This window comes from Rissa tridactyla, chromosome 6, assembly GCF_028500815.1.
Source record: "Rissa tridactyla isolate bRisTri1 chromosome 6, bRisTri1.patW.cur.20221130, whole genome shotgun sequence".
Lineage (NCBI taxonomy): Eukaryota > Metazoa > Chordata > Aves > Charadriiformes > Laridae > Rissa > Rissa tridactyla.
The window spans coordinates 37,105,964-37,129,046 of record NC_071471.1 but is presented as its reverse complement, the minus strand read 5'-3'; the positions used below and the strand labels follow the sequence as shown (position 1 = coordinate 37,129,046).

Sequence of the window (23,083 nt, the reverse complement as noted above, 5' to 3'; positions counted from 1 at the left end):
AGGTAAAAGAAGTCTTAATCAGGGGTGGTTAGGGCTTTCTAAAGGGCAACAAGAGGATCCAAAAGGACTCTTGGGGCAATGATGAACTGAAGGGGGACGCAGCTTGCCAAACAAGTAGGAAGCTGCACAGCAAGGTAAGGATCTCTTGCTTATGGAAAGGCAACGAGAGCGCTGTGCTGAAATGCTGGGTGCCCCTTTGGAGGATGCTTCTGTTCAGTGTGCAGAGGAGATGGGCTGCTGCGAAGCAATAGCAGGCAAGGGCAGGAGTCTCAAAGAGCTGGTGGCAGGAGGAGGAGAGGACCTAGTGCCCATCTGTGGTGTGCGTGGAGGGAGATGAGTGGGAAGGAGATGACTGTACGTGGTCTCTTCTCTCCCCTTTGCTTTGGTACCAGCAATACGCATTAGCCACACACAGGCAGGGATGGGACGCAAGTGCTTTTTTTCCTTTGACTCCCAGTCCTCAAGTCCACCCTAGTTTCAGCGTTTTAGTTCTTTCCCCAGGGAAAGTGGGAGCACCGCAAAGGCCTGTGGCAGTGCTACGCTCTGCAGGTGCTGTGGGACGCCCCCCCCCCACCTCACTCACTGCTGTTGTTCCCTTCCACAGCTTTTCGAGGATCATGCACCAAACAGTCAAAGACCTGGCACCCAACTGCGACGTGACCTTCCTGCTGTCAGAGGACGGGAGCGGGAAAGGGGCAGCGCTCATCACGGCGGTGGGATGCAGGCTTCGTGATGCCGAGCAGAACTGAACTCCACAATCCCAGCCCCGATTCTGTCTTGTGAGCACTTTCTCATAAAGCAGCGACTGCGTAGTCAGAACTGGTAAAAACCCAGAACTCACTGCTTTATCGGGGGGAAAAAAAAATACAACTAATGACATAAAAAATAGGATACAAGATAGAATGTGTGCTGTTAATAATATCTCCTGTTTCTGGACCCCAATCTGCATGTTTCTTATTCACCTTGTTGGTACCTTCCCCATCTGTAGGTCATGGAAAAATCAGTCTATAATTTCTGCAGCTGTCAAAAATCAGTTGTTGTCTGAGATGAAATTGCCCCCAAGTGATGTGCGTTGAGAGCTACCGTCGCATCGTACCAAATGTGTTCTTTGCAGCATCCCTGTTAAGCGCACTGCCAGCACACTGACCACCAGACCCGGGTGTTGATGCTTTTAGCAAAAGGGAAGCAACAGCTCCCTCCTGCATATCTACCTGCTGTTGTTTCATATAAAGCGGTTGTGGAAACATTATGGTGTGTCAGCACTGTGCACACACGTAACTCTATAGTGGGACTTGACAATGCGACTTACTTGCTTCCTTGATTCCTGTTTTGTCATGGTAAAAGTAAATGCCCTTGTCCCACAGATCTGGTTCCACTGGTATTTCCCATTGCTTCTGTGAATAGTGTTGTGTTTCTGGGCAAAATCTGTCACGTTTTGGCAAGAAATCCCTAAAGAGTCAAACAAAGTGGTTGGTGATTGGGGTAATCCAAATCTCCAGACCCGGGAAGTTGGTAGATATATGGTCCCTAGGCAGGCTGTGCTGTATTCTTCTGTTTAAGAGTTCTTACTAAAAGTATTTTCCATCTCTTATTGTTCTTGTTAGTCTGGATCAGCCTAGACCTTCTACCAAATCTGCAGCTAGACAGCCTCACTCAGATGTGTATACTTCCGTCTCTCGCCTTAAATGGGTATTTGCTTTAATACTGTTAAGCAGCCACTCAAAACACAAACACTCAGCCAGAGTTAGTGATCAGAGAGGAATACGAGGGTTTGATTTTGATCTTGCCTTTGAGGACCCGGGTGCATAAACCAAACACACCACAAAGCCAAAATCGGACCCAGCTTATTCCAAGGACTAAAGCAACAGCAAAGATCATAGGCACTTATAAACTTGGTGTATCCTGTCCTCTGTCGAATTGATGCCATTATTTGCATACCAGTTGCATTACTTAAATTGAGAAGCAGTTAGGAAGGCAAACGTTGAATAACATTTGCAAGTCACGGCACTTTCTGCAAAGAGGGAGGCCACAGAGTAGTCCTTAATTCACGCTCTTCTACCAAAAATGAATTTGAGATGTCTGCATGGTTTTCCCTGCTGCCTTTTCCTGCAGAAAGTAGATGGAAATTCGCAGGCTACTCCTCTTTGTCCTCGTTCCACTCCCCTAAGATTTGGATTGCCCTACCTATCGATAACATTTCAATATGCATTATGGTGCACTGTGAGTGAATGTTGTGAAGTAACATGTGAGTCACAAACAGTCATTGCAGCTTTAATTGTGTGTCTACCTGAAAAAATTGCATGCCTAACTGGTTTTGCAAAGGTAGAGAGTCTTTTTACTTTGCACACTAGTAGCTCTGATACTAGTGTTACGTGATACTTGTGAAAATATTAAACTTTTTTTGATGTGCGTTAACTGGTGTTTAGTGGTTCTTTCTGGAAGAGGTGCTGTTGGCTGGTGGCTTAGTGCTTTGGGAAGAGCTATTGTGTAGGGAGAGCTGCAACCTAATCCCAGTGGTGCCTGCGTTTTGTGTGTGTGTTTTTATTCCCGGGCATTCGGGGTCAGATTCAGACAGGGTGGATTTCACCCAGGTCCCCATGCCTCGTGTTTCCTAATGCAGTTCAGCAGAGGCACGGAGCTGACAACACCCAAACCTTGGGGCGCGTGTAGTTTGTCCGGGTGCGTGTTGCGCCCTGGCTCATGTGGGGGCATCTGCAGTGCAGGAGAACCTCGGCCCGCTGCGTCAAAGCCAGTGTGATTGTGCTAGGCTTTGCCAGATACACAGCGATGGGTACGTTACAGTCGCTGTGTCCCTGCCGAACTCTGATGCCTGTCAGAGTCCCGTAATCTCCCTGTGTGCATAGGGTTAATGTTTGCGGAATCACAGTGTCAGGTGCTCTTACACCGTTGGGTTTGCGCATCCTGTGTTGGAGTTGTATATGAAAGCCCTTTTTTGCATACACTAAAGTTGGGCTTCTCCAATAACCCATCTTACGTTACAGCTTGAATGGTCTCTGACACCCTTGACGTGCAGCTATGACCCCAAATAGGAGACAGAAGAAGGTGAGAAAGTTTTTGGGCACAGGGGACGCATTGCATATTAATTGCTTGAAGGTTTGCGAATCTTATGCCTGCCATCCGTCGGCAGTGCTGTAGGGGTGGTGTGAGATGTGCCTGGGAACCTGAATTCGGAGCTCTTTAGCATCTGAGGGCTAGGCTCAGTGCAGGATAGAGGATGAATGAGAAGTGGAAGTTAAACTTGGTCTCAGGGTGACTGTGGATTTTGGAGATGCTGGCATAGGTCGTTTTGTTTATTGGATCCAGCTCATAACAAATAGGGAGTGAGATTGTGTTTCTAACAGCGCAGCTTTTCCTACTGTGGACCATAGGTGACGTACTGGATAAGACACGGCAGTTCTTTTCCAAAGGGAGACCTGGTGCGATTGCCATTTCCAGAATACTTTTTACCCCTAGGAAACTGTTCCAAGTGAATCACGAGCTATAACTGTCTGAAGAAATGTCTCCAATGTTATCCAAGCAATGACTGAGATGTCTTACTTAAAGCTTTTAGGCTTGGTGGATAAAATCATAGTCCTCTTAATTGTTAAGCTGTAATTACTGCAATATGAACACTAAAATCTTATATTTCCTGGGGAAAAGACCATTTGCATACCACTGTTGTAATGTCATCCGCTCCTTACTCCTCTGGGGGTTCTCTCAGAAGCCTTTTGAATGGGTTTTAAAACAAGCAGACTTTGTTTTGTTTTCTTAAGAAAATAGCAGAAGGAAAAATAAAGTGTTTCTGAACTTCTGAACCCTGCTCTGTGCTTTTTGTTCATTCCTTTGCCATAAGAAAGAGATTCTTCAAACGTTTTTCTTTACTGACTGCAGGGTCTCTGTTGCTGCTGAGAGCGTGAGTTAACCGTGCAGAGGAGGGATTTATTGCTGACCTGGAGGGGTTTTACTGCTGCGTGCTATTTAATCATGTCTATATTTATATGAAGAATTGCATGTATTTACTGTGGAGCGTGGTGTTCCTGTTAGCTCATATATCACAGGAAATAATGTAGTCTGCCTTGGCATGCCTTTTCTTCCAGTATCTAGCGAGGGGTCGGAGCGTCTCTGCTCTCTTAACTGTTGCTGTTTCTAGCGGAGAAACTTCTCGGCATCTGCAGTGTGAGCCCTTCGGGGCATACGGGGAGTTTTGCTTGCAACCTGAAGAAATCATCCTCTGCTTTCTGCACACAAACACGAGAGAGAGATGCCACGCGCTGTCAGAAAAACGTCGGTGTCTGCCGGGGACTGCAGAGGGGAGACAATGCCAGCACGTGCGTGACACTGGGGCATCTGAAACAGGCTTTGGCTGGCTGTTACAATGAGGTGGAAGATGGGATGCTCAAGAGAGGCCTGTTTGGTCTAAAAAGTTCTGCATTAGAAAGCTGCGGGATTTAAAGGGTTTAAAGGCCTTACAGTCACATTGGCTGAGTGTGGGAGAGATACAGCCTATGTATATGAAATAGTGAACTCTGCGTGTAGGTGTCCTTCAGTTCCTCGGAGCAAGAGTCTTTGCAGCCTCTAGTAGGATCCCAGAGATGCGTGCCTTGCAGAACGTCCCTCCCAAATGGTTTTGCATCCCTTCGGAAGAAAGACTTGGTGGTGGCTGTCGGTAAATGCTTCTTATTGCTCTGCCCTGCAGAAACCCCAGCGGTGTGGTATTGGGAAGAGCAGGCTGGCCAGTTAAGAAGGCTGGACAGGTAATATCTAGAATAGAAACTACCTGCTGAATGATTTAAAATAATTAACTTTTTAAGAAGGGCATACAGCCCTATGCTCTGTTGTCCCAATAGCGGGACAAGTTTGTTGGGCCTCTGTGTAACGTAATTGTTCTCTACAGCAGCCAGAGAGGGGAAGAAGACTGAGTGGAGAAGGAAGATATATCTGCTGGCTCCTGTATTGAAACAGACTTGGGAGAATTGTACCCCTGAGTACTCTTTCAGTCTAAGCCACGCATCTTTTCTCTGAATTTACTGCAGAATTTAAGCCTGGCAACAGTTTGTAGTTTTGTTTTCGCAGAGCAAAGGGGAATGTTTCAAGTAACTGGATCTTGTCAACACTGTAGGAGCTTTTTGTATGTGAAGGTATGGCTCTGTGATATTATATACAAACCTGTCATGAAAGGTGAAGGTGATTGTGAGGTGCTACTTATCACACCAGTATTTAACGCTGTGTTACTTTTATATAACGTTTATATTTCAGCTTTTCCTGCTTTGCATGCCTGCACATAATGCCTCAGGCTTTGAAGATGACATATTGCAGCCTTTATTTTCATGTCTGAGAAGAGAAGAACAGCCATAATAAACATGGAGTAAGTCTGGAAAGGGAAGATGAAGGGACTATCTGGGAAAAAAACCCGATGGGTCACACTGCAGTTAGGACTAAGAGGAGGTAAAGGAGGTGGATTCAGACCGGATCCATGAGCCCTGACCAAGCCACTGAGCATCCCACACCTGGCCACTGACTCTTCAGAGAACCTCGCTCTCCAAATTAGGCACCACAATTAACTATGTGAAGTCAGAGGGATCACTTGGGCACAGTTTAACAGGAAGATGACATTGTGTTTTGGTACGAGGTTATCGAAATCCATGCAATGACAACATCTTAAGGAACTGTTTCTCACTTTCAATTGATGAGGGATGATGCTGGTGAAATTGCAGGTCTGAAAATACTGGAATTCAGAAAAAATTCAAGGCAGGCTTTTCAGTCTGGACGCATTAATATTTGCCTTTGTTGTAAGCAAGCTCTGCTCCACGGTCTCCTCTGCCTTGGCGCTGCTGAGCCATGGGCCTTCACTGCCCATGCAGCCCCGAGGGCCCATCCGAGCTGAGCCAGATGTGCCCCAGCCTTCCTGCTCCATCACCTCTTTTCCAGATATAAGGGTCTTGGTGGAACAGAAGGCAGGGGATCACTATCTGGAAGAGAATAATTGATATTCTGCTGATTGGCACTGCCTGAGGTCTGCTTTGCTGCTTTTTTGACCTCTGTTCTGTATTGCAGTTGTTGGTGTAAGAGAGGGCTGAACTTGCATCCATACCTGGGTGATATTTGGACCTACATGGGTATAAGTATTATCAGCGGGTTGCTTTCAATGCTGAAGGCACCTGAAAGTGTCCCATAGAAAATGGTTGCTTCAGAACAAAGACCTGCCTCGGGCTTCCACAAATCCGCTGCCTTGAAAATGGTGTTATTAGGATAGAGCCAGAACCGGGAGGAGAAAATCAAAGTGTCAGCTGGGTGAGGGTAAACGATGTCTTCTCTTTCTCATTCAGTTGCGTTTCTGTGTTGAAACTTGTTGTTCCTGACTTCCTGCGGGTTGTCTGGTAAAGAGATGGGGATGTAAGTTTAAGTTTGTCTTTCTCAGTTGCTTTTATGCATGGACACCACCGGAAGGCTAATTTGAAGCCAGAACGAAATCTGTAAATGTAAGAAAAGAAATTAAATGGTAAAATGATCTTTTCAATTGCACAGAGAAAGAACAAATACATGACTTGGTTCTACCTCTGAATGACCATGGAAATAACGGCTTTCTATTGAAATTAAAGGAGCTAGTTGCAGAGCTAAATGGAGGGAAGAGCAATAGGAGTTTATGATCAGATTCCCTTATATTTTAAGTAAATATATAAGATGAGATAAATGGCAGGATGTTTGATGTGCTCGGTAGAGGGTGCTCACCATGCTGATTAGAGCATTCGGTGAGAAGCAGAGCATCTGAGGAAAACACGGTGTCTTCCAGCGGATGTCTTTACCCGCTGGAAACTTTTTAAAAAAACATGAATAATTAAATGAGGGAGGAAGCTGTCTGCTTTCTGAGGGAGGAGAAGGAGGATGTGTTTGGGTGTTTCACATTAAACGCAGATTGGCTGAATGGGCTGCAAAGCTGCCTTCTTTTGCGAACTTTGGGGCAGGATGCCGTTTGAAACCCTCTCAAGGAGGGAGCCTCCTAGCATCGCTCTGGAGTTAGGTGTCTTGCTGGTGGGCTTCCAGTGAGACAGCACTGGAGGTGCTGGAAGAGGTGTGCTGATAACTATTTCTCCCACGCTCGGCATCCTGCCACACCAGTGTCCCAAGAGCAGCCTGTTCTCAGCGCGGAGCAAGAGAGACATCTCTTGGCACCACGAGGTCATGCCCGTCAGGGGGAGTGCCTGGGCGGGAGTCTTGGCAGGTCACCCGTGGGCTGCTCTGACTCTCCCCCACAGGGATGAGCCCTGCGCCTGCATGGAGGGGGTTGAGGGCTGTGCTTGCGGGGTGGTGGCACAGGAGGAGCGGGGTGGTTAAGGCAGCTCGGCAATAGATCAGCAGATGCATTGCAGAAATTACGGAGTCCTTCCTTCCTTGGAAATCATAGAATGGTTGGAAGAGACCTTTAAGATCATCAAGTCCAACCATTAACCTATCACTGCCAAGTTACTGCTACAGGGGAGACCTCGCTCTCTACGGCTACCTGAAAGGAGGTTGTAGCCAGGTGGGGGTCGATCTCTTCTCCCAAGTAACAAGCAATAGGACAAGAGGAAATGGCCTCAAGTTGCGCCAGGGACGGTTTAGATTGGATATTAGGAAAATTTTCTTCACTGAAAAGGTTGTCAAGCACTGGAACAGGCTGACCAGGGAAGTGGTGGAGTCACCATCCCTGGAGGGATTTAAAAAATGGGTAGATGTAAGGTAGTCTGCGTGTGGAAGCTGGTGCAGATGTGGCCCTGCTGACCATACACCTGCTGCCCATGCTTTATTCGGAGGCGGGAATTCTTAAGGGTTGAGTTAAAATCTCACTCGCACAGTGTGGCTAATCTTACATTATTAGCAGAGCATAAATTAACTTGTCTACCCGGCCAGTGGACTGCAGTCGAAAATCACAGTTGTTCTCAGCTCCAGAGATTTACGGTTTTTCAGATTGAGATTTTCGTTTTCTCTGCAAACATGTGTGTGCACCACTCACCTTTGGTTAAGACAGCAGTATATGATGGGGTTGTACATCGTCGAACTCATGGCAAGGAGAAAGATCGCAAGATAAACCTGCTGAATGTACTTCTGCTGGTAGATGTCTTCCTTGAAGCTCCCCAGGATGAAGTATATATGATAGGGCAGCCAGCAGACAGCAAAGATGATGACAACTACGACCATGGTCTTCACAAACTGGAAACACAGAACCATTGTGTTATTCCTGGGTCTGGTTTATCCTGCAAGGTGCAGATTCACCGGACACCAGGTTTTTACTCTCTAAGGACTGCTGGGAAGTGGCTCAACTGCTTACCAACATGTGTCTTTCTTCCTTGGAGGCTGGCTGGTGCATGTAAATCCCCATTTTTTTTCATATTGCTAGGTGGTGCCCTTTGCCCCTAGCCCAAAATATTTTGTCGACCTTTCATGCCCAGTCTCACAAGATTTTGTATCAAATGCAAGCTCCGTTTTGGAATTGGCGCCAGCAAGGCTGGTGCACTGAGGGTAATTATTTTTAAGTTTCGCTTCTGACCTTTTTTTTTGCATTAACTTGGTGTTCGTAGCGGACTCTGTTCAGGTGGTTGCCTGGAACCGCGCTGCTCCACAGAGTAATTCCTATAACGCTGTATGCAACAAACATCACCATTAAAGGCAGTAAATAAATCAACACGATCACTGCGATGTGATACCTGAAAAAGAAGAACAAGCACGTTTTCATAGTCAGTATGTCTCTTGAAGGGCTCTTTCAGAAATTGTCTTTTGGACATGTGTATCTGGCTCCCATTAACTTCAAGCCCAAAGCATAAAGAAGCAGGAATTTCACCTACAAACATTGTTACAGGGACTTCTGTAAATAGCAAAAGCTCATATCTCTTGTGTTACTGAAAGCCCTGGCATCTCCTCTGGATGTATTTTAGCTTGGCCCTTCCCAGCTTTCCATGTTATCCCACAAGATGCTGCTGGTTCCCTCATGCTGGGGTTTGATTATTTTAAGCAACCACCATTTATGGGGAGGGAACAACCTGCGTACTACTTGGTGAGAGCAGCTGTCAAATTAACATAAACAGTGTAAAAACTAGGATTAGGCAGGAGGGCTCTGGCACATGCTGCTGGCAATGACCAGGAAAGGCAGGGTGCAAATGGTCTTTCTCAGCATGACAAGGCTCTGGAGTTACTTTCCCCATTAGCGAGCGGGGTCAACAGCTTTGATGAGCATCGAAACGGGTGCTGGGGCGCTCGGTGGTGTTTGCTCCTTGGGGTGGTGGCAAATATCAGGCCAGTGGCTACATACAGAAAAATGTATTTGTGAAAGGTGGCAAGTTTTGCCCCTGCCTGTTTTCCGCCTTTCCCAATTGTCCTTTGAGTGATATCTCTTTTGAAGGTCTAATACCACGTGTAGAGTGCAGCAAAGCCCTTTTAGAGTGCCCATCCTGGGAGGAGGAGGAGAGGATGGGAGCCTAAGCCCGAGCATGTGGCAAAAAGAAACTTTTAGTCTTGTAGTTTTGCTACTTTGCTGCAAAGTTAACCTGTCACCAGGTTAAAATTCTCTGTGGTTAAGGTTCTTGATTTTGGTTAAACTTATACGAGTTTAGTCCCTTCACATTCAAGATTTCTCAGGCACTGGCAGTCACAGTAGTGGGCATTGTTTGAGTTTTTTTAGATGTGTTTCTACCATAATTATGCACATTTTTCCTGCAGAAAGGGATTTTCCTTTGTTCTGAAGTCTAGAAATCTTGAAGGCTGGTTTTACTCTGCTACGAAGGATTTGGAGGACCCACGGTCAACAGAGGAACCCAGTTCTCCATTTCTTTGGTTTTTTTCCCTTGGGTTTCTTAGTATTTATTTTCCTCAGTATTTGGACTAGCACATGAGTGGCTGCACGTGGCTTTTTCTCCCTGGTCTGTATGGCAGGCGTTTGTCCCAACAGATCCATCACTCAAGATGATTTCTGGGGAGCACTGCTTCCAACTTCCTTTCTAGGAGAGCTACTGAAACCTGCAGATCTGAGGCTGCTCAGGGAGAGCGAGCTGGTGTACAAAGTGATTTATTGTGTTTGGGAGCTGCTGCTCTTCAGCTAGGGATCCCAGAAAGAACCTGCCCTGTTATTTGCTGCGTTCCAGACCAACCTTTCCAGCCCGCGGAGATCTTGTTGGCATGCTGGGAAACTCTTGTTTCAATCCTTCCCAAACTGTCGATGGGGCAGAAATAAACTTCACGTTTTTCATCGGAACGAAATAGTCATCAGTGACTTATTAATAAGGGAGTATCTACTATCCCTCCTTCTTAACTGGCAGGAGGCTGGCATCTTGTGCTGCCCAGCATGTGCCATGGGGTACCAGCCAAGAAGCCCCAGGAGGAACACCACCCAATGCAATGTGAGCCTGATTTTACTCTTTTCCTCCCCTGTGACACTGGAGGCTGGGGACAATTGACCGCCAATGCCTGAATATGCTGCAACTCAGCCAAACTTACACGAAGCTCCTTGGAACTTGGCACATACTACTGCGAAAAACAGTTAGTTTGGGTAATAACTAACCGCAGGAGGCACCCAGCTGTCTGCCAGAGTTGAAAACTGAGAAAGGGAAAACGTCCCCGGTGCACGTAGCTGGGCGAAAGTATTCACAGCGAAGAATGGATGGGTGAATGGGTTTAGCACTTGGTTTTGGTTTGAAAAATTGTTCCCATTTTGTTAAGCAATTTGTTCCTTTTCTGCAGTTCTTCCATTACTCCTTCGTATAAATATGTTTTGCTTGATAAATTTCTCAAACTGCTCTGTGTATCATGTGCTTCCAATAGTGATTAATCACAGCAGATCCCCTAAATGTGGGGGTATGGCTTGTTTCATCTGCCTGAACAATCATGCTTTAAAGCAGGAGGAAATTGCTGTGAGAATTCGGAGCGCAGATGCGTGCCCAGATAAGTCAGTCTATAAAACCTTAGGATGTTTGAAACATGCTCCTCTTTCCTCTTCCTCCCCCTCCAAAGAGCAGCATAATTTTTAGCTAATTATGTGGCTTCTCAGCATTAACAATATCTGGTTCCTTCCTGCCTGATGGAGGGAGAAAATCCAAAAATCTTCGGAACCAGGATTTATTGCCTGTTGAAAGACTTTTCACCCTGGTTTCTCTTAAATCCAAGCTCTGTGTCTAGGGCTTCTAGACCTTATAACACCTTCTCAAAGCAGCGGAGGATGGCGCAAAACCCCCTTCTTTACCCTGAGCCGAGATCACCTAGCAGCTTTATGCACAGCTGGCTTAAATTGAGTTTAGATGAGCTGCCCCTGACTCGTACTCCCCAGCTGTGTAGCTCCCCTGGCCAACAGTTTGGAGATTAAATTAATTTCATAGTTAACTTTTGCACGAATTGGGAGGTTTTTTTTGTTTCTCTTACGTGAGCTGGTGCTTGGATCCGACGTCATCTGGCCAGACAACAATGCATTTTGTCGTTCCGTTGTCTGTCGTGATCTCGGCGTAGAAGCACTGCGGGAAGGCGAGCCCAAATGCCACCAGCCAGATGATCCCTATGATGACTCTGGTGCTTCCAGCAGAGAGCCTGGGCTTGAAGGGGTGAATTATCGCCACGTACCTGCAGGAAAAATAGGTAATGCTTTTACAGTTGCATTGGTAAATTATACAACAAATGTAGCAGGTGTAAAAACTCACACAGATGGTAGAGTGGGATTTATTTTTAGACATTTTGATAGGTTTCAGGCTATAAATAATTAGAAGGAGTTAAATCCGTTCTGAGGACAATGATTTCAAGTCTTAAGGCAGAATATATTAAACTCGTGTGGATGGGTGCAGAGAGAGTTGGGGGTTGTTCAGCCTGGAGAAGAGGAGGCCCAGGGAGACCTTATAGCCCCTTCCAGTACCTAAAGAGGCTCCAGGAAAGCTGGGGAGGGACTTTTTACAAGGGCGTGTGTTGATAGGATGAGGGGTAATAGCTTCAAACTGGAAGAGGGGAGATTAAGACTAGATATTAGAAAGAAATTCTTCACTCTGAGGGTGGTGAGGCACCAGAACATGTTGCCCAGAGAAGCTGTGGCTGCCCCATCCCTGGGGGTGTTCAAGGCCGGGCTGGATGGGGCTTTGAGCAGCCTGGTCTGGTGGGAGGTGTCCCTGCCCAGGGCAGGGGGGTTGGAACTAGATGATCTTTAAGGTCCCTTCCAACCCTAACCATTCTATGTTTCTGGTGTGAGGAGGAAGCAGTCATCTGTGCCTTCTGCATATGGTCTTTGCAAGTATTCTGCTTACTTAGAATTTTATTTTTTTTCCTCTTTTTTTTTTTAATTCATTTTTAAGTACTTTATGTTTTTGGTCTGAAATTTCATGCTGTGAACTGTTTGTGTTAGTTTGGAGTTATGCACTATTTAATACCATGCCCTTCTCTCCTTCCTCTACCAAAAAAAAAGCCTAAACACCCTCTTCCTCCCTAATTATGTCAGTCTCCTCTGATGCCCCGTGTTACCACCACAGCAGATTGGGGGTCTCGAGTATCTTTTACCCTGAATTTTTCCCCACTGATCTTTTAGCCATGGAAAGCTCATGTGCCATCCACCTCTGACCCTTTCATCCCACACCTGCTCAGAGCCCTCACGGCACATCTGACTATTAGATTACTTGCAAGTCCGGGGCGCTCTCCGGTTTTAAATTCCCCATGTAGAAACGCGTGGTATCGTAATGAGTACATAATCAATTATGCATTTCTTGTCATGCTTTCCATACTCTCTGTCACGGTTGCTACAAAAGCAAAATAGAGTGGAAAATGCCAATTGCCTCCTGGTTTTCATAGCAAAAATCTGACAAACTGTGCTGTCTCTTGGACAGGCTGTTGGGAGGGAGCTCAGCCCAGCTGCTGCTGCAGGACACAGAGTGGGTGGCTGCACGGGCAGACAGCACAGTAAGTAAGCCAGACCTTATTTAGCTATAAAATTTTCATGTCACCTCATTTTTCTTTAGCTCACTGTAGGCAGAAGTGTACAACGCTCGAATGTGGTCAGAGTGGAATCAAATGGCGAATATTCTCCAAAATATTTGCCCACGGAAGTGCCCAAACCGCTGATCCGTGGCTCTTGATGAACGGCAAGTCCCAGGTATACGTGATGAAGCCTGATGGCAGCATCCTGCGTTGTGGGTACCGAAGGGATTACAAGGCTGCTAGGTGGAGGCTTTCCCACTCAGCCAGGGGTGAGCTGCGATTTTAGGCAAGCTCCAGCAAGTTGGAAGATTTTTACCCCATCTGCTGAGATTTCCCGGTCCCTGTTTGCTATGTGGCAGGGCTGCCTTTGTCCCCCTGCTCCCTGTGCCCTCTCTCCATGCCCTGCTCCCTGTGGCATCCCAGGATGCTGGGACTGCGCTCCCAACACCCTTCCTCTGGTCCTCATCCCACACAGACAAAACAAGCTGAGTTTCGGACACTCCTGCACGCTTTCCGAAGAGGGCCTAGGAGACTTTTGCTAACTGGAGCGGGAAGATTGAGCTGATATATTGCATTTCTGCCTGGAGTGCTGCGGGAAGCATGCAGTGGAAACAGCATGGGATGGGGAAACAGAGTGATCCTAAACCCGACGGTAAGCAACATCACCAGGGCAGACAAAGGTGACTTATAGAACTGTCACTTCTTAGCCTCCTTCCTTACAATAAACCACTTCAAAAGACATGGTTCTATCAAAGCTAAACAACAGAGTCCAAGTGGACGCAAGTTCTCATAACAATAAATGAAAGCCACAAGTTTCCAGGAGACAGTGTCAGGATCTATTTTAAGGTTAAGCAAAGAATAGCTAAATATGGTTTGCAGTGAGGTGCCAACTTTTCTTTCTGATCTGTGCCATGTGACTAAAGAGATTTTGGCTGTATAGGTACTTTCACCAAAAGTCCTCGAGGAATGAGATTAGGGAGACCTGAGGACAGGCAGAAATGGATTTATTTTTAAAGCTATAATATCCTCTGGCAGACCACATGTATAAAACAGCAGCTACCAACAGCCCTTGATTTGAAGCCAGGAAGAGCAAAAGAATATTCGAGTCTAAAACTGAGCTGCCGTTACTTCTAAATAGGGATTTGCTTTCATCTGGACAACTGCAGGCTGACAAACGCATCGCTCATCCCTGTGCTCATTAGCCATCCTTCCGACGACCGCCGGGGCCACTGTGTCAATCCGGGCCACATCCCCAACTCAAGGTGGGGGTTTCAGCAGGCGTTCCATGCACAAGCCTTCCTTCTTCTCCTGCCAGTTCATTTGTCTGGTTTGATTTGTCCTGTCGCTTGCTTCCCTGGGTGTGCTGGGGTGAATGGGGTTGGGAGCAGGGGCGGGAATTACGAAAGCGACCCTGATGACTCATGGAGCAAGGCTTTTCGAATGGCTCCCGAGGGATGCTGGCTCTGCTCCCGAGGGAGCTGGAAGGGCCCTTGGTGGGTATGCGCACTTGATAAGGAATGGAGGAAACCTGAAGGAAAGGGCAAAGTCAACAGGAGGGCTTGATAATGGAGCGCCAGATATTTCTGGATGCCAGGTCTGGCTGCCCAGGGGAAGACCTTCGCTGTGGGGTTGTGTCAGGGACATAGGATGGAAAAGATACAGAAGTTCCCAGCGCCAGGCAGAGGATGGAAGTAACGGAGGGAAGGAGAGCAAAGAGCATAGAAGGGAGCTGAACCTCATCTACTTCTTTTACGTGTCATTGCCTTTAAGAGAGAAAATTCCCATGGACTTTTGGCCACTTTCTAGTAAAAAGAAAAACACCGTCACGCTACTTAACAATAAGCTATAAACACATTTAGACGCCACAAATTTAAACTCGAGTGAAAGAGACTTGGCAAATGGAAGAGAGTATTATGAAAATACCAAATTACCTCACAAGTCAAACAAAATCACTGTAATTACTTTCCTCCCTCTTGGAATAAGTCATTCTTGCGAACTATTGGAGCAGACTCTGCCCTTTCTGATTCAATTCCCATTATTTCTGGTGGTTTGCTGGACTCACAAACGGGACTGCGGATGCAAGGGTTTGCGGGATGACTGGGAAACAATTTATGATCAGTAACATGGGAACAATAAAATACCAGCCACTTCCACAGAGAGAAGAGCCTTCCTTTCCTGCCATAACTAGCATCTAAGCCCGTAGTCTATTTGCCTGGCACTCCTCCCACTTTGCTGATAAGGCACCTGACACGGTAGGTGGGGGCCAATTGCACAAAGTATTGCGATAATGTTTTATAGCTTAACAGTTAATTTTTTGGACCTTATCTTCTCCATTCGCCTCTTACCTCTCTGCAGCCACGGCTGTCATGGAGTAAATGCTCACAAACATTGCGGTGATGGGGAACCAGTTCTGAAACCTGCAGAATTCCTCACCAAAATACCAGACGTTGTGACTGGCATAAATAAAATTGAAGATGGTATTGAAAGCAGACATCAGCAAATCCGAAAGAGCCAAGTTAACAATAAAGTAATTAGTAGCAGTCCTCATTCTCCTGTGTGCAAGAATGATCCAGATGATGGTAACGTTGCCAACAATGGATGTGATAACGATGAAGGAATAGGTGATAGCCCACAAAGCAATTTGCCATCCCGGCTGGGTAAACTGGGTTACTGCCGTCCAATTGCCGCCGTCCTCGAGGGAGTCAGCCTGCGAAACGTTGCTAGTATTTAAAACAGAAAATGTGCTCATGTTTTTTTTTTTTCCTCGGCTAAGAGTAAAATAAAATCTTTTGGCATCTGCTCATTTTCTTGCAGTAGATGCTGGTGCTGTGAATTCCCGTGCATATGACTAAGTGCCATTAAAAAGACATCGGGATGAGATGCCTCATGTCCTCTCGTCCTGTTTTCCAAGCGATGCAATGCAGTTCCAGGAGGAGATGAGCGATACCAAGGGCCTCCTCCTTGCCTGGCATTTTAGCCTACGCTCGAAGAGCAAAAACTGAAGAACAACTCTCCCCCTTGAGTTTCTTTTTCCTCTAAAAAAGAAAGAAAAAAGGAAGAGAAAAAAAAAAAAGCCGGGGGGAGGAGGGGAGGTGTTTTCCAGGTTAGTGACAGGCAATGTCTTCCTTTAGATTATTTTTAGGGACAAGAAAATATAAATGGAATTATCAAGCCAGAAAACACTTCAATCCAAGTGGAAATCCTTCTTTTTCAGGGCAGCAGTTTTCCGAGGCAGCAGGTATCCGTATCCTCTGCATGGGACTAAGGACATTTGGCTTTCTTCGCCTGCGTAACTGTTAAGTGCGATGCAGGAGCCGTACTGGGATAAATTCTCTACAGAGCTTAAGGGGACTTTGAAAGGAGGTGGAGTCTCTTGCAGGCAAAAACTAAACAGCCAGTTTGACATCAAATGAAACGTGGCAAAGTGGTACTTGAAACTTTTTTTCTCCCCTCCCCATGTGTTTTGAAATAACCTCCGAAATGGACATGCTGCTACATCAGGATTTACAGGCTTAAATGCAAGGGTAGCTACTTTGCTGGATTTACCAGTCCTGCAATCCTCGCGTTTCCAGGACCCTCCCCAGTTTCCTGCAAGCTCTCATAGCAAAACAGAATATATTCAGCACAATTTTAGCAAGGTGTTCCTGCTCTCTGCAACTATTCGGAGGCTTACCAAGCATTTTTAATACATTTTGCTTAATGGTGACGGCCCAATACCATACTGCTCAACCAGCCGTATTTAGTAGATTTGGTATGATTTAATTTATTTAGATTAGAGAAACAAGCGCTGTTGGCGCTTGAAAGGTTGCTGGTGAATACTTCTAGGAGAGAAGCATTTGTCAAGGCCAGACCTGAATTGGGACTTCTGATAAGGTTTCAGTGGGAAGCTGGGACCCAGGGTCCTCTCTAGCATAGAAACATCCAAAGGATCCTCAGCTCCACGCTCTGCCATGTTGAGGGGCTGAACGAGGGACATTCCCCCTTCGGACTGCTGCCTCCCCTTTCCAGGTGTGCGCTGCAGAAACTTACTGCCCTCGTGTGTGCAAGGAGCAGTATCTGGTCCTCCTAGGACAGGAGAACCCCTGACTCCCCTCTCTGCTGGGAGCGCAGCGCTCTTGCTCGCACTCGGCTTTGCAGTAAGTGACAGAAACATAAGCAGCCCGTTGAGGCTGAGATTTCCAAGAGAACTTGGCACCGGCTCATGCCTGCTCTGCTGGGAGCTCAAAGCGTTTCAGGTGTTAAAACCTGTTTTCAGATATTAAAAGCTGTTTTCAGGATCCAGAAAGCTCCCGACAAGTAAAGCAGAGGAAAAACTGCCCCCGTGCATGTAGCACAGGGATGGCAGTGGTTTTCCAGCTCCCCTGGAGCTCCTGGAGCTGCAGCCATGCCAGGCTCCCCTGTATCAGGGCTGTATTTATCGGTTCAGGATCCTTTCCACCAGGTCAGCCTAGACTCTTCCCTTGCTTCACTAATTTCTGGAGGCAGCCTTCAGTTTAACCCATCAACTAACCACAGCAACTCTTTAAAGCACATCTTCTCTGATGTGGTGTTACCCAAGTGGTGTTTTTTAGAAATTAATACTTGCAGTACTACATGTAATATCTCCTTCTCCTCATGATGGGCTTCCCTGCAGGTAATCCCACTCGATGCCTTACGCAGAAACTGCAGAAATACACTTCTGCATGTCTTCTCATGGGCATTCCAAAGCTGTTCCAGGCTCATCTTGAAAGTCTTCCACTGATGCCTCACTAAACAGCTTGTGAATCTTCCGCTTTCCGTATGCCATCCAGGAGGGCTTTTCATGATTTGGCAACATGAATTCAACAGCTAATAGTGTTCTTCACATTTATTTCCTTTGGCTTGCTTATCTCTTCAAATCCCAAAGAGAATATGAACATGAACCTCCATAAGTTTATCCGAGCGCGAAGCTAAAGTGCTTCATCAGTCTTTGTTATAGATAGCAGAACATAAGAAAGCCCTTGGAAAAAGGACTGTACTTTTTCATGTTTCATTGGTGAACTCAAAACTTCTCTCAGCTGCGTTTGAATTTGAAGATGGTCAGGGTGCCAGCATTTCCTAGGAACCTTCTTCTGAACCATCTGCCCTGGTCCCTGATCTGTTACTTGGGTGATAATCGGGGAGCTGCCACCCTTTGGTCAACATTTCATCATAGGAGTCAGCAGGGACTTGCTTTCGTTTACACACGCCCACACCTTATATTCGTTTGCTGGTTGTGCATTGATGAGGTTATTGCCCTGGAGCCTGGCCAGTGATGCAGAGTGTGTGCTATTGGCCTTTTGACTTGCCAACTGGAGCGATTTTTTTTACACAGGCAGGCTCCAAATTCCTTGGGAAAGTTGTGCTTGCCTGGGACTATAGGCAAAACCCTCCTCTCAAATGATTCTGGAGTTACACCAGGAAAGGGGACTGTCTGAGAGCAGGGGTTTGGGTTGGGCTGGTTTCACTGTTGTTTTTATTATGGGCAGGATTGTTCGAGGTCAAACGTTGCTGAGTCACCGATCCTAGGCCTGAGCAAAGGGTGAGAGATGCAAACAAAAGATGCGGGTCTGGAAGGGTGAATAAGGTGCATTATGTCTTTTGGAAAAAATAATACAAGGTAATACAAGGCAGTGGAGGCTTTAATTGAATTGCACGTTAGACCCAGCTCTGGGAGGAAGGAAGGACCTTTGTCCAGGCAACAGCTCTGAGAGCGGGGCCATGAGCATCCACCTTGGCTAGGGAAAGGTGCAGCCGGACTGCAGCGTTATCATCCAGGCTTGGGCTGGAAGAAAGCAGCAGAAATGCCACTGGGAGCTTTGAAAAGCTTAGGGTCTTTCTGAACCAGTGCAGGACTAGCTGTCAGTTCAATTCCCTTTTCTGCAGATCTCCTAAAGCAAGGGTTCAAACATTCTGCAGACCATTGTTTCTGAAGGCCATTCACGGGATCTACCATGCCCTGTTCACGCTTGCAACAACCCTGGTAGTCCTGAAGCCGAGCGAGGAAATGTGTAAATTACCGATCCTTAACACGAACAAACCCACCACCAGGTGGGCCGTCGGATGGCCTTGGGAGCAGATGCTGCAATGCACGATCTGCCTTGAAGCTGGCAGGGATGGAAAGCTCTCGGTTGGAAAACTGCGGCTCTGCACTGTGTCGGGCTGAGGTGGAGAGAGCACGACCCAGAAGGACCCTCAGCACCGCAGGCGATTCATAATATCTTACTTTAAACCACCGTTTGATGCTAAACTATCTTAATTGGGTCCAGAAATCTTGCTGTTTCATTGTCTAGACGAAGCCTGGGATTCAGATAAAGAAAAGCATTATTCAATTATTTTCATACAGGGTTTGTAACACAAACCTGTTTTGATGTCTTGGCTCAGTTCAGACTGAAAACAACAGGAAAATGGACGCTCCTTTTAATCGGCTTCCTCATCCAGCTGGTCGTGCCCTGAAATTTTATTTGCGGAATGACAAGGTAAGGAGTTAGGAAAGTCGAACCAAAACTACTTAGTTAAATACATAAGCAAGGAAAATGCATAAGTGACAGGAACACGTTTGGATGTGAACAATGCCCGTGAGACATGAAGAAACTGTGGTGGACTCTAATTCCCAACGCTTATTCAAGACGTGATGTGATTTCCAGCCTGCACACCATTGGTGTGTGTCAGGGGTATTTGCAAATTTGTCTGAAAACTGAAGTCATTGATATTTTAGAAGATGAATGCTCTAGGACGTTGTATTATGTATTATTGTGAGAAGTGTAAGAGGTGATGAGCTGTTCTGTCGCTGGCAGGGACCCAGGCTGGATTACTGGTTTCCCAGAAGCAATGACCCATTTTAGAATAGAATTACCCAGGAATATTTTTTAGGTTTTGGTAGCAACTACTGGCTTATTGTATGTACCGACCACTTAAGTGGTTTTAGATGCAGAGCTCAGAGGTTTTCCAGTCTCTTTGCTAGATAACTTAAGAATAAACGCTGCTGCACTTCATCTTCTCTGATACCAGACGCTGATTTCAATGCTGCCTGTCTCTACTCTGGGCCAGGATGCGACAACCAACTCCGTGACCGTTGTCTGCCGCTTTGAATGAGGCTTTTTTTTTTTTTTCCCTGGAGGAAAATAGTCCTTTGTGGGACAGGAGCACAGCACTGCCAGCTTTGAAAGGGCTTATTTCATCTCGTAGGCATGAATGGCGTTTGCAGTTCATGATCACTGTGTAAGACCCAACACTGACCCACTGTCACGGCAGCAGGACGTGGATGGACTGGTGTGGGCAGAAAACGTGGCCGGAGCAATATGCCCATTAACTGTTGCACTTACGCCCTGTTATTTGCAGGACGGGGCCTTTTTTTTTTTTTTTGGCACGTGCAATCATCTGGGTGTTGTAATGAAAGGTAAAAGCTCTGGTATTGCTTAATTGTGCAACAGAGTGTAAAGCAGCAGAGCGCAGGGATTCTGCTTTGCGATGTTTATGTACGCTTAACCAAAAAACCCAGCACCCAAGCCGCAGCTTTGCATTTATGTATTTTGGTCCACCGCGCCATCTTAAATCGCAATTGCAGAGGTTTGTGGATACGTGCGTTGCTCTGGGCCAGGGCAGGTGGTGGTAGATGGCTGGTTGAGGAGTGATACTTTTTATTTTTTATTTTTCCCCGGACTTCTCCAGCTGCGAGGCTAGCTCCTGACCTGGCAACTCCTCGGCAGGCATGCATTTGCAAAGGGAACTGCACAAAAAAAAAAAAAAAAAAGATGAGCTGCAGCTGGGAGCGTTTCGGAGCTTTCCATTTCGATTCTGGTATTTTTTAACCCTCCCGTGCTATTCGTGTTTCGCCGCCGTGCGAAACCCACTCGGGTGACCCTCGCTCCATTACCCGCCCCCCCCCCCCCCCCCGACTCGGGCACCCACTCGGGTGACACCCACCCACCCCATCCCCCTCCCCTAGGGCACCCACTCGGGTGACCCTCCCCGCTCCACCCCCCCCCTCCCCTACTCGGGCACCCACTCGGGTGACACCCACCCACCCACACACCCCCTCCCCCAGGGCACCCACTCGGGTGACCCTCCCCTCTCCTCCCCCCCGGGGACCCACTCGGATGACTCTCCCACGCTCGTGTCTCCTCTCCCCCCCCCCCAGGGCACCCCTTCGGGTGACCCTCCCCGCTCCAACCCCCCTCTTCCCCGGGGCCGGTCCCGCTCCTGCTGCCGGAGCGGAAGCAGCAGCAGCGGCGGCGCCCCCGGAGCCGGAGCCGGCCGCTCCCTCCGCGGGCCGCCGGGAAGGGGAGGGCCGGGGCCGGGAGCGGCGGGGGCGGCGGCAGGTGCGAGGATGGCGGCCGGGGACGCGGAGCAAGTGCGGTACTGCGGGAGGTTCTCCTACCTCTGCCTCAAGCTCACCCTCATCACCTACTCCACCACCTTCTGGGTGAGCCCACGCCTGGGTGGGCGGGCGGGCGGGCGGGCAGCGGCAACGCATCGCGCATCAGCCGTCCCCGGGGACATGTCGTCGGGGTCCCGTATTCCCTTGTTTTCCCGGGAAGCGGGGGTCCCTCCCGGGCAAGACAGCGGGGTTTGGCAATAATTCGTGCTTCCGCCGGCACACCTGTGGGTGTAGTTCCCCAGGGACGGACAGACTGGTTTCGGCGGATAAAAATCGTGTACGCATCTGTTAAAATACTGCTCTTTCCCCGAGGGGAGCTGGGCAGATAAAGCCTTTGCCCTACGCAGTCGGTATGTAGGAAAATTATGCGCCTTGGCTAGCTGATACTGTGAAGCTGTAGAACTTAAAGGGGTAACACCTCGGCCATGTGTCAGATAGAACCCACGTGCTGGCTCCTGAAAGTGGTGAAAGTCCCCAGCCTTTGGGTTCCAGATAATTCCCACCGACTTCTCAAGTGTGGCAAATTCGCCCAGACCATTGTGATTTTTAAAGGTGCTTTTCCAGGCTCTGGGAACGCTGGGGTGATGCGGTGCTGGCTCCGGGCTGTACTGATGTAGGAGATGCTGAGGCAGGGTTTCTTTCTGGCTCTTTCAGTTCAAAAGCTGCTTAAGCTCTTGTTTTGCCGGCCTGTGTTTCTGCCGCAGTAGATGTGGTATTTACAAGGGGGGAGCCTAACGCTTTTGGCGTGTTGCCTGGGAGGAGAAGTTTAGATCCGCCAAGTTTGATAACAAGCATCTGATTAAAGCTGCGATTTAAGGATGAACAAAAAAATTGAAATGCAAAGCGTTTGGGTGTAATTCGGACTCTTTGGGATCCTGGATGTCTTTTGGCTTTCTTAGCAAAGAAACCACCAAGGAAAACCTTTGGGTTTTGACCCCTGATGTTCCCTGCGTTACTCCACAGCAGCTATTCCGCAGGTGCCATTTTCAGAAGAGGGAAGTTCATTGTGTTTATTCTTCAACAACGCGCCCCCCCCTTTTTTTTTTTTTTTTTGTAGCATGCCCTTCAGGAAGGATCATGCGTGTTGTCAACTCCACATTTTCCATTGGCAGACAGGGCCCTGGCTGGTGGGGTGTAAAAATTAATCTGGTATCAGAAAAAGGGCCCTTCTGAAATGTTTCTCTGAGCGTCCCCCAGAAGGACAAAGTCTCTTTCAGGCAGCCTGAGGATTTTATTTACTCTCTGCAGTTGCTTGCTCTGGATTTTCAACACTCTGCCCTTGTTTATGACCAAGCACTTCAGTCCTCTGCCGGGGTGATGGTTTGCTCCAGGAGGGAGGGTGGTGGGGGCTGCGAGAAGGGAGAGGGGAAGAGGAAAAGGAAGGGGGAAGGATGGGGGCTGCTGACGTTTGCTCTTGGGAAGGCTGGTTTGGGCTGAGCACACGCCAGATTCCGTGAGGCACGGCACGTGGGCTTCCCTCGAAATTGTCTTTTATTCTAGTTTAGTGAAGCAGATCTCATTAGCCGTAAATATCAGCGATCTGATTCTTTTTTCAGGTGTGTTAGTCCTCCTGACTTTTTTTTTTTTTCCTTTTTTTTCTTAAAGTGGTGTAAATGGAAGTAAAGATTGGCTGCGGAGTACTGGTTTGCTTAAATTTTGGGGTATATGTGTTCTTTTGATGCTTTTTGGGACTTTGAGGTATGGGATGCTGAGGCCATTCGATTTCCTCCCTGCTGTTGCTGTTCCTCCGGTACGTTTGCGAGCGATGAACGCCCCAGGATTGCTTAAAAACACCAG

General features: G+C 47.5%; 3 protein-coding genes across 6 annotated transcripts in view; 2 read left to right on the top strand and 1 right to left on the bottom strand.

Annotated features, from left to right (window-relative positions):
- The window catches only part of LOC128910809 (hexokinase-1), a 39,129-nt gene extending 35,314 nt beyond the window's left edge, over positions 1-3,815 (top strand). For both annotated transcript variants that reach the window (XM_054204590.1, XM_054204591.1), the window contains one exon: positions 605-3,815. In XM_054204590.1, the coding sequence (XP_054060565.1) occupies positions 605-749 (145 nt within the window). In that variant the 3' untranslated portion in view covers positions 750-3,815. The remainder of the gene's footprint in view (positions 1-604) is intronic.
- Positions 3,816-4,020: 205 nt separating this feature from the next.
- TSPAN15 (tetraspanin 15) overlaps positions 4,021-23,083 on the top strand; it is a 35,196-nt gene continuing 16,133 nt past the window's right edge. Inside the window, exons 1-3 of one of the 3 annotated variants that reach the window (XM_054204598.1) lie at positions 4,021-4,754; positions 4,895-13,084; positions 13,385-13,561. In XM_054204598.1, the coding sequence (XP_054060573.1) occupies positions 13,526-13,561 (36 nt within the window). In that variant the 5' untranslated portion in view covers positions 4,021-4,754; positions 4,895-13,084; positions 13,385-13,525. Of the gene's footprint in view, positions 4,755-4,894; positions 13,085-13,384; positions 13,562-18,804; positions 19,386-21,147; positions 21,332-23,083 lie in introns of those variants that run through there. The other 2 variants (XM_054204597.1, XM_054204596.1) reach the window with 2 other exon arrangements.
- On the bottom strand, positions 7,987-15,768 carry TACR2 (tachykinin receptor 2). The gene is given in 5 exon segments (XM_054204595.1): positions 7,987-8,187; positions 8,525-8,681; positions 11,383-11,577; positions 15,255-15,661; positions 15,664-15,768. Coding segments are annotated over 5 exon segments (1,065 nt in total).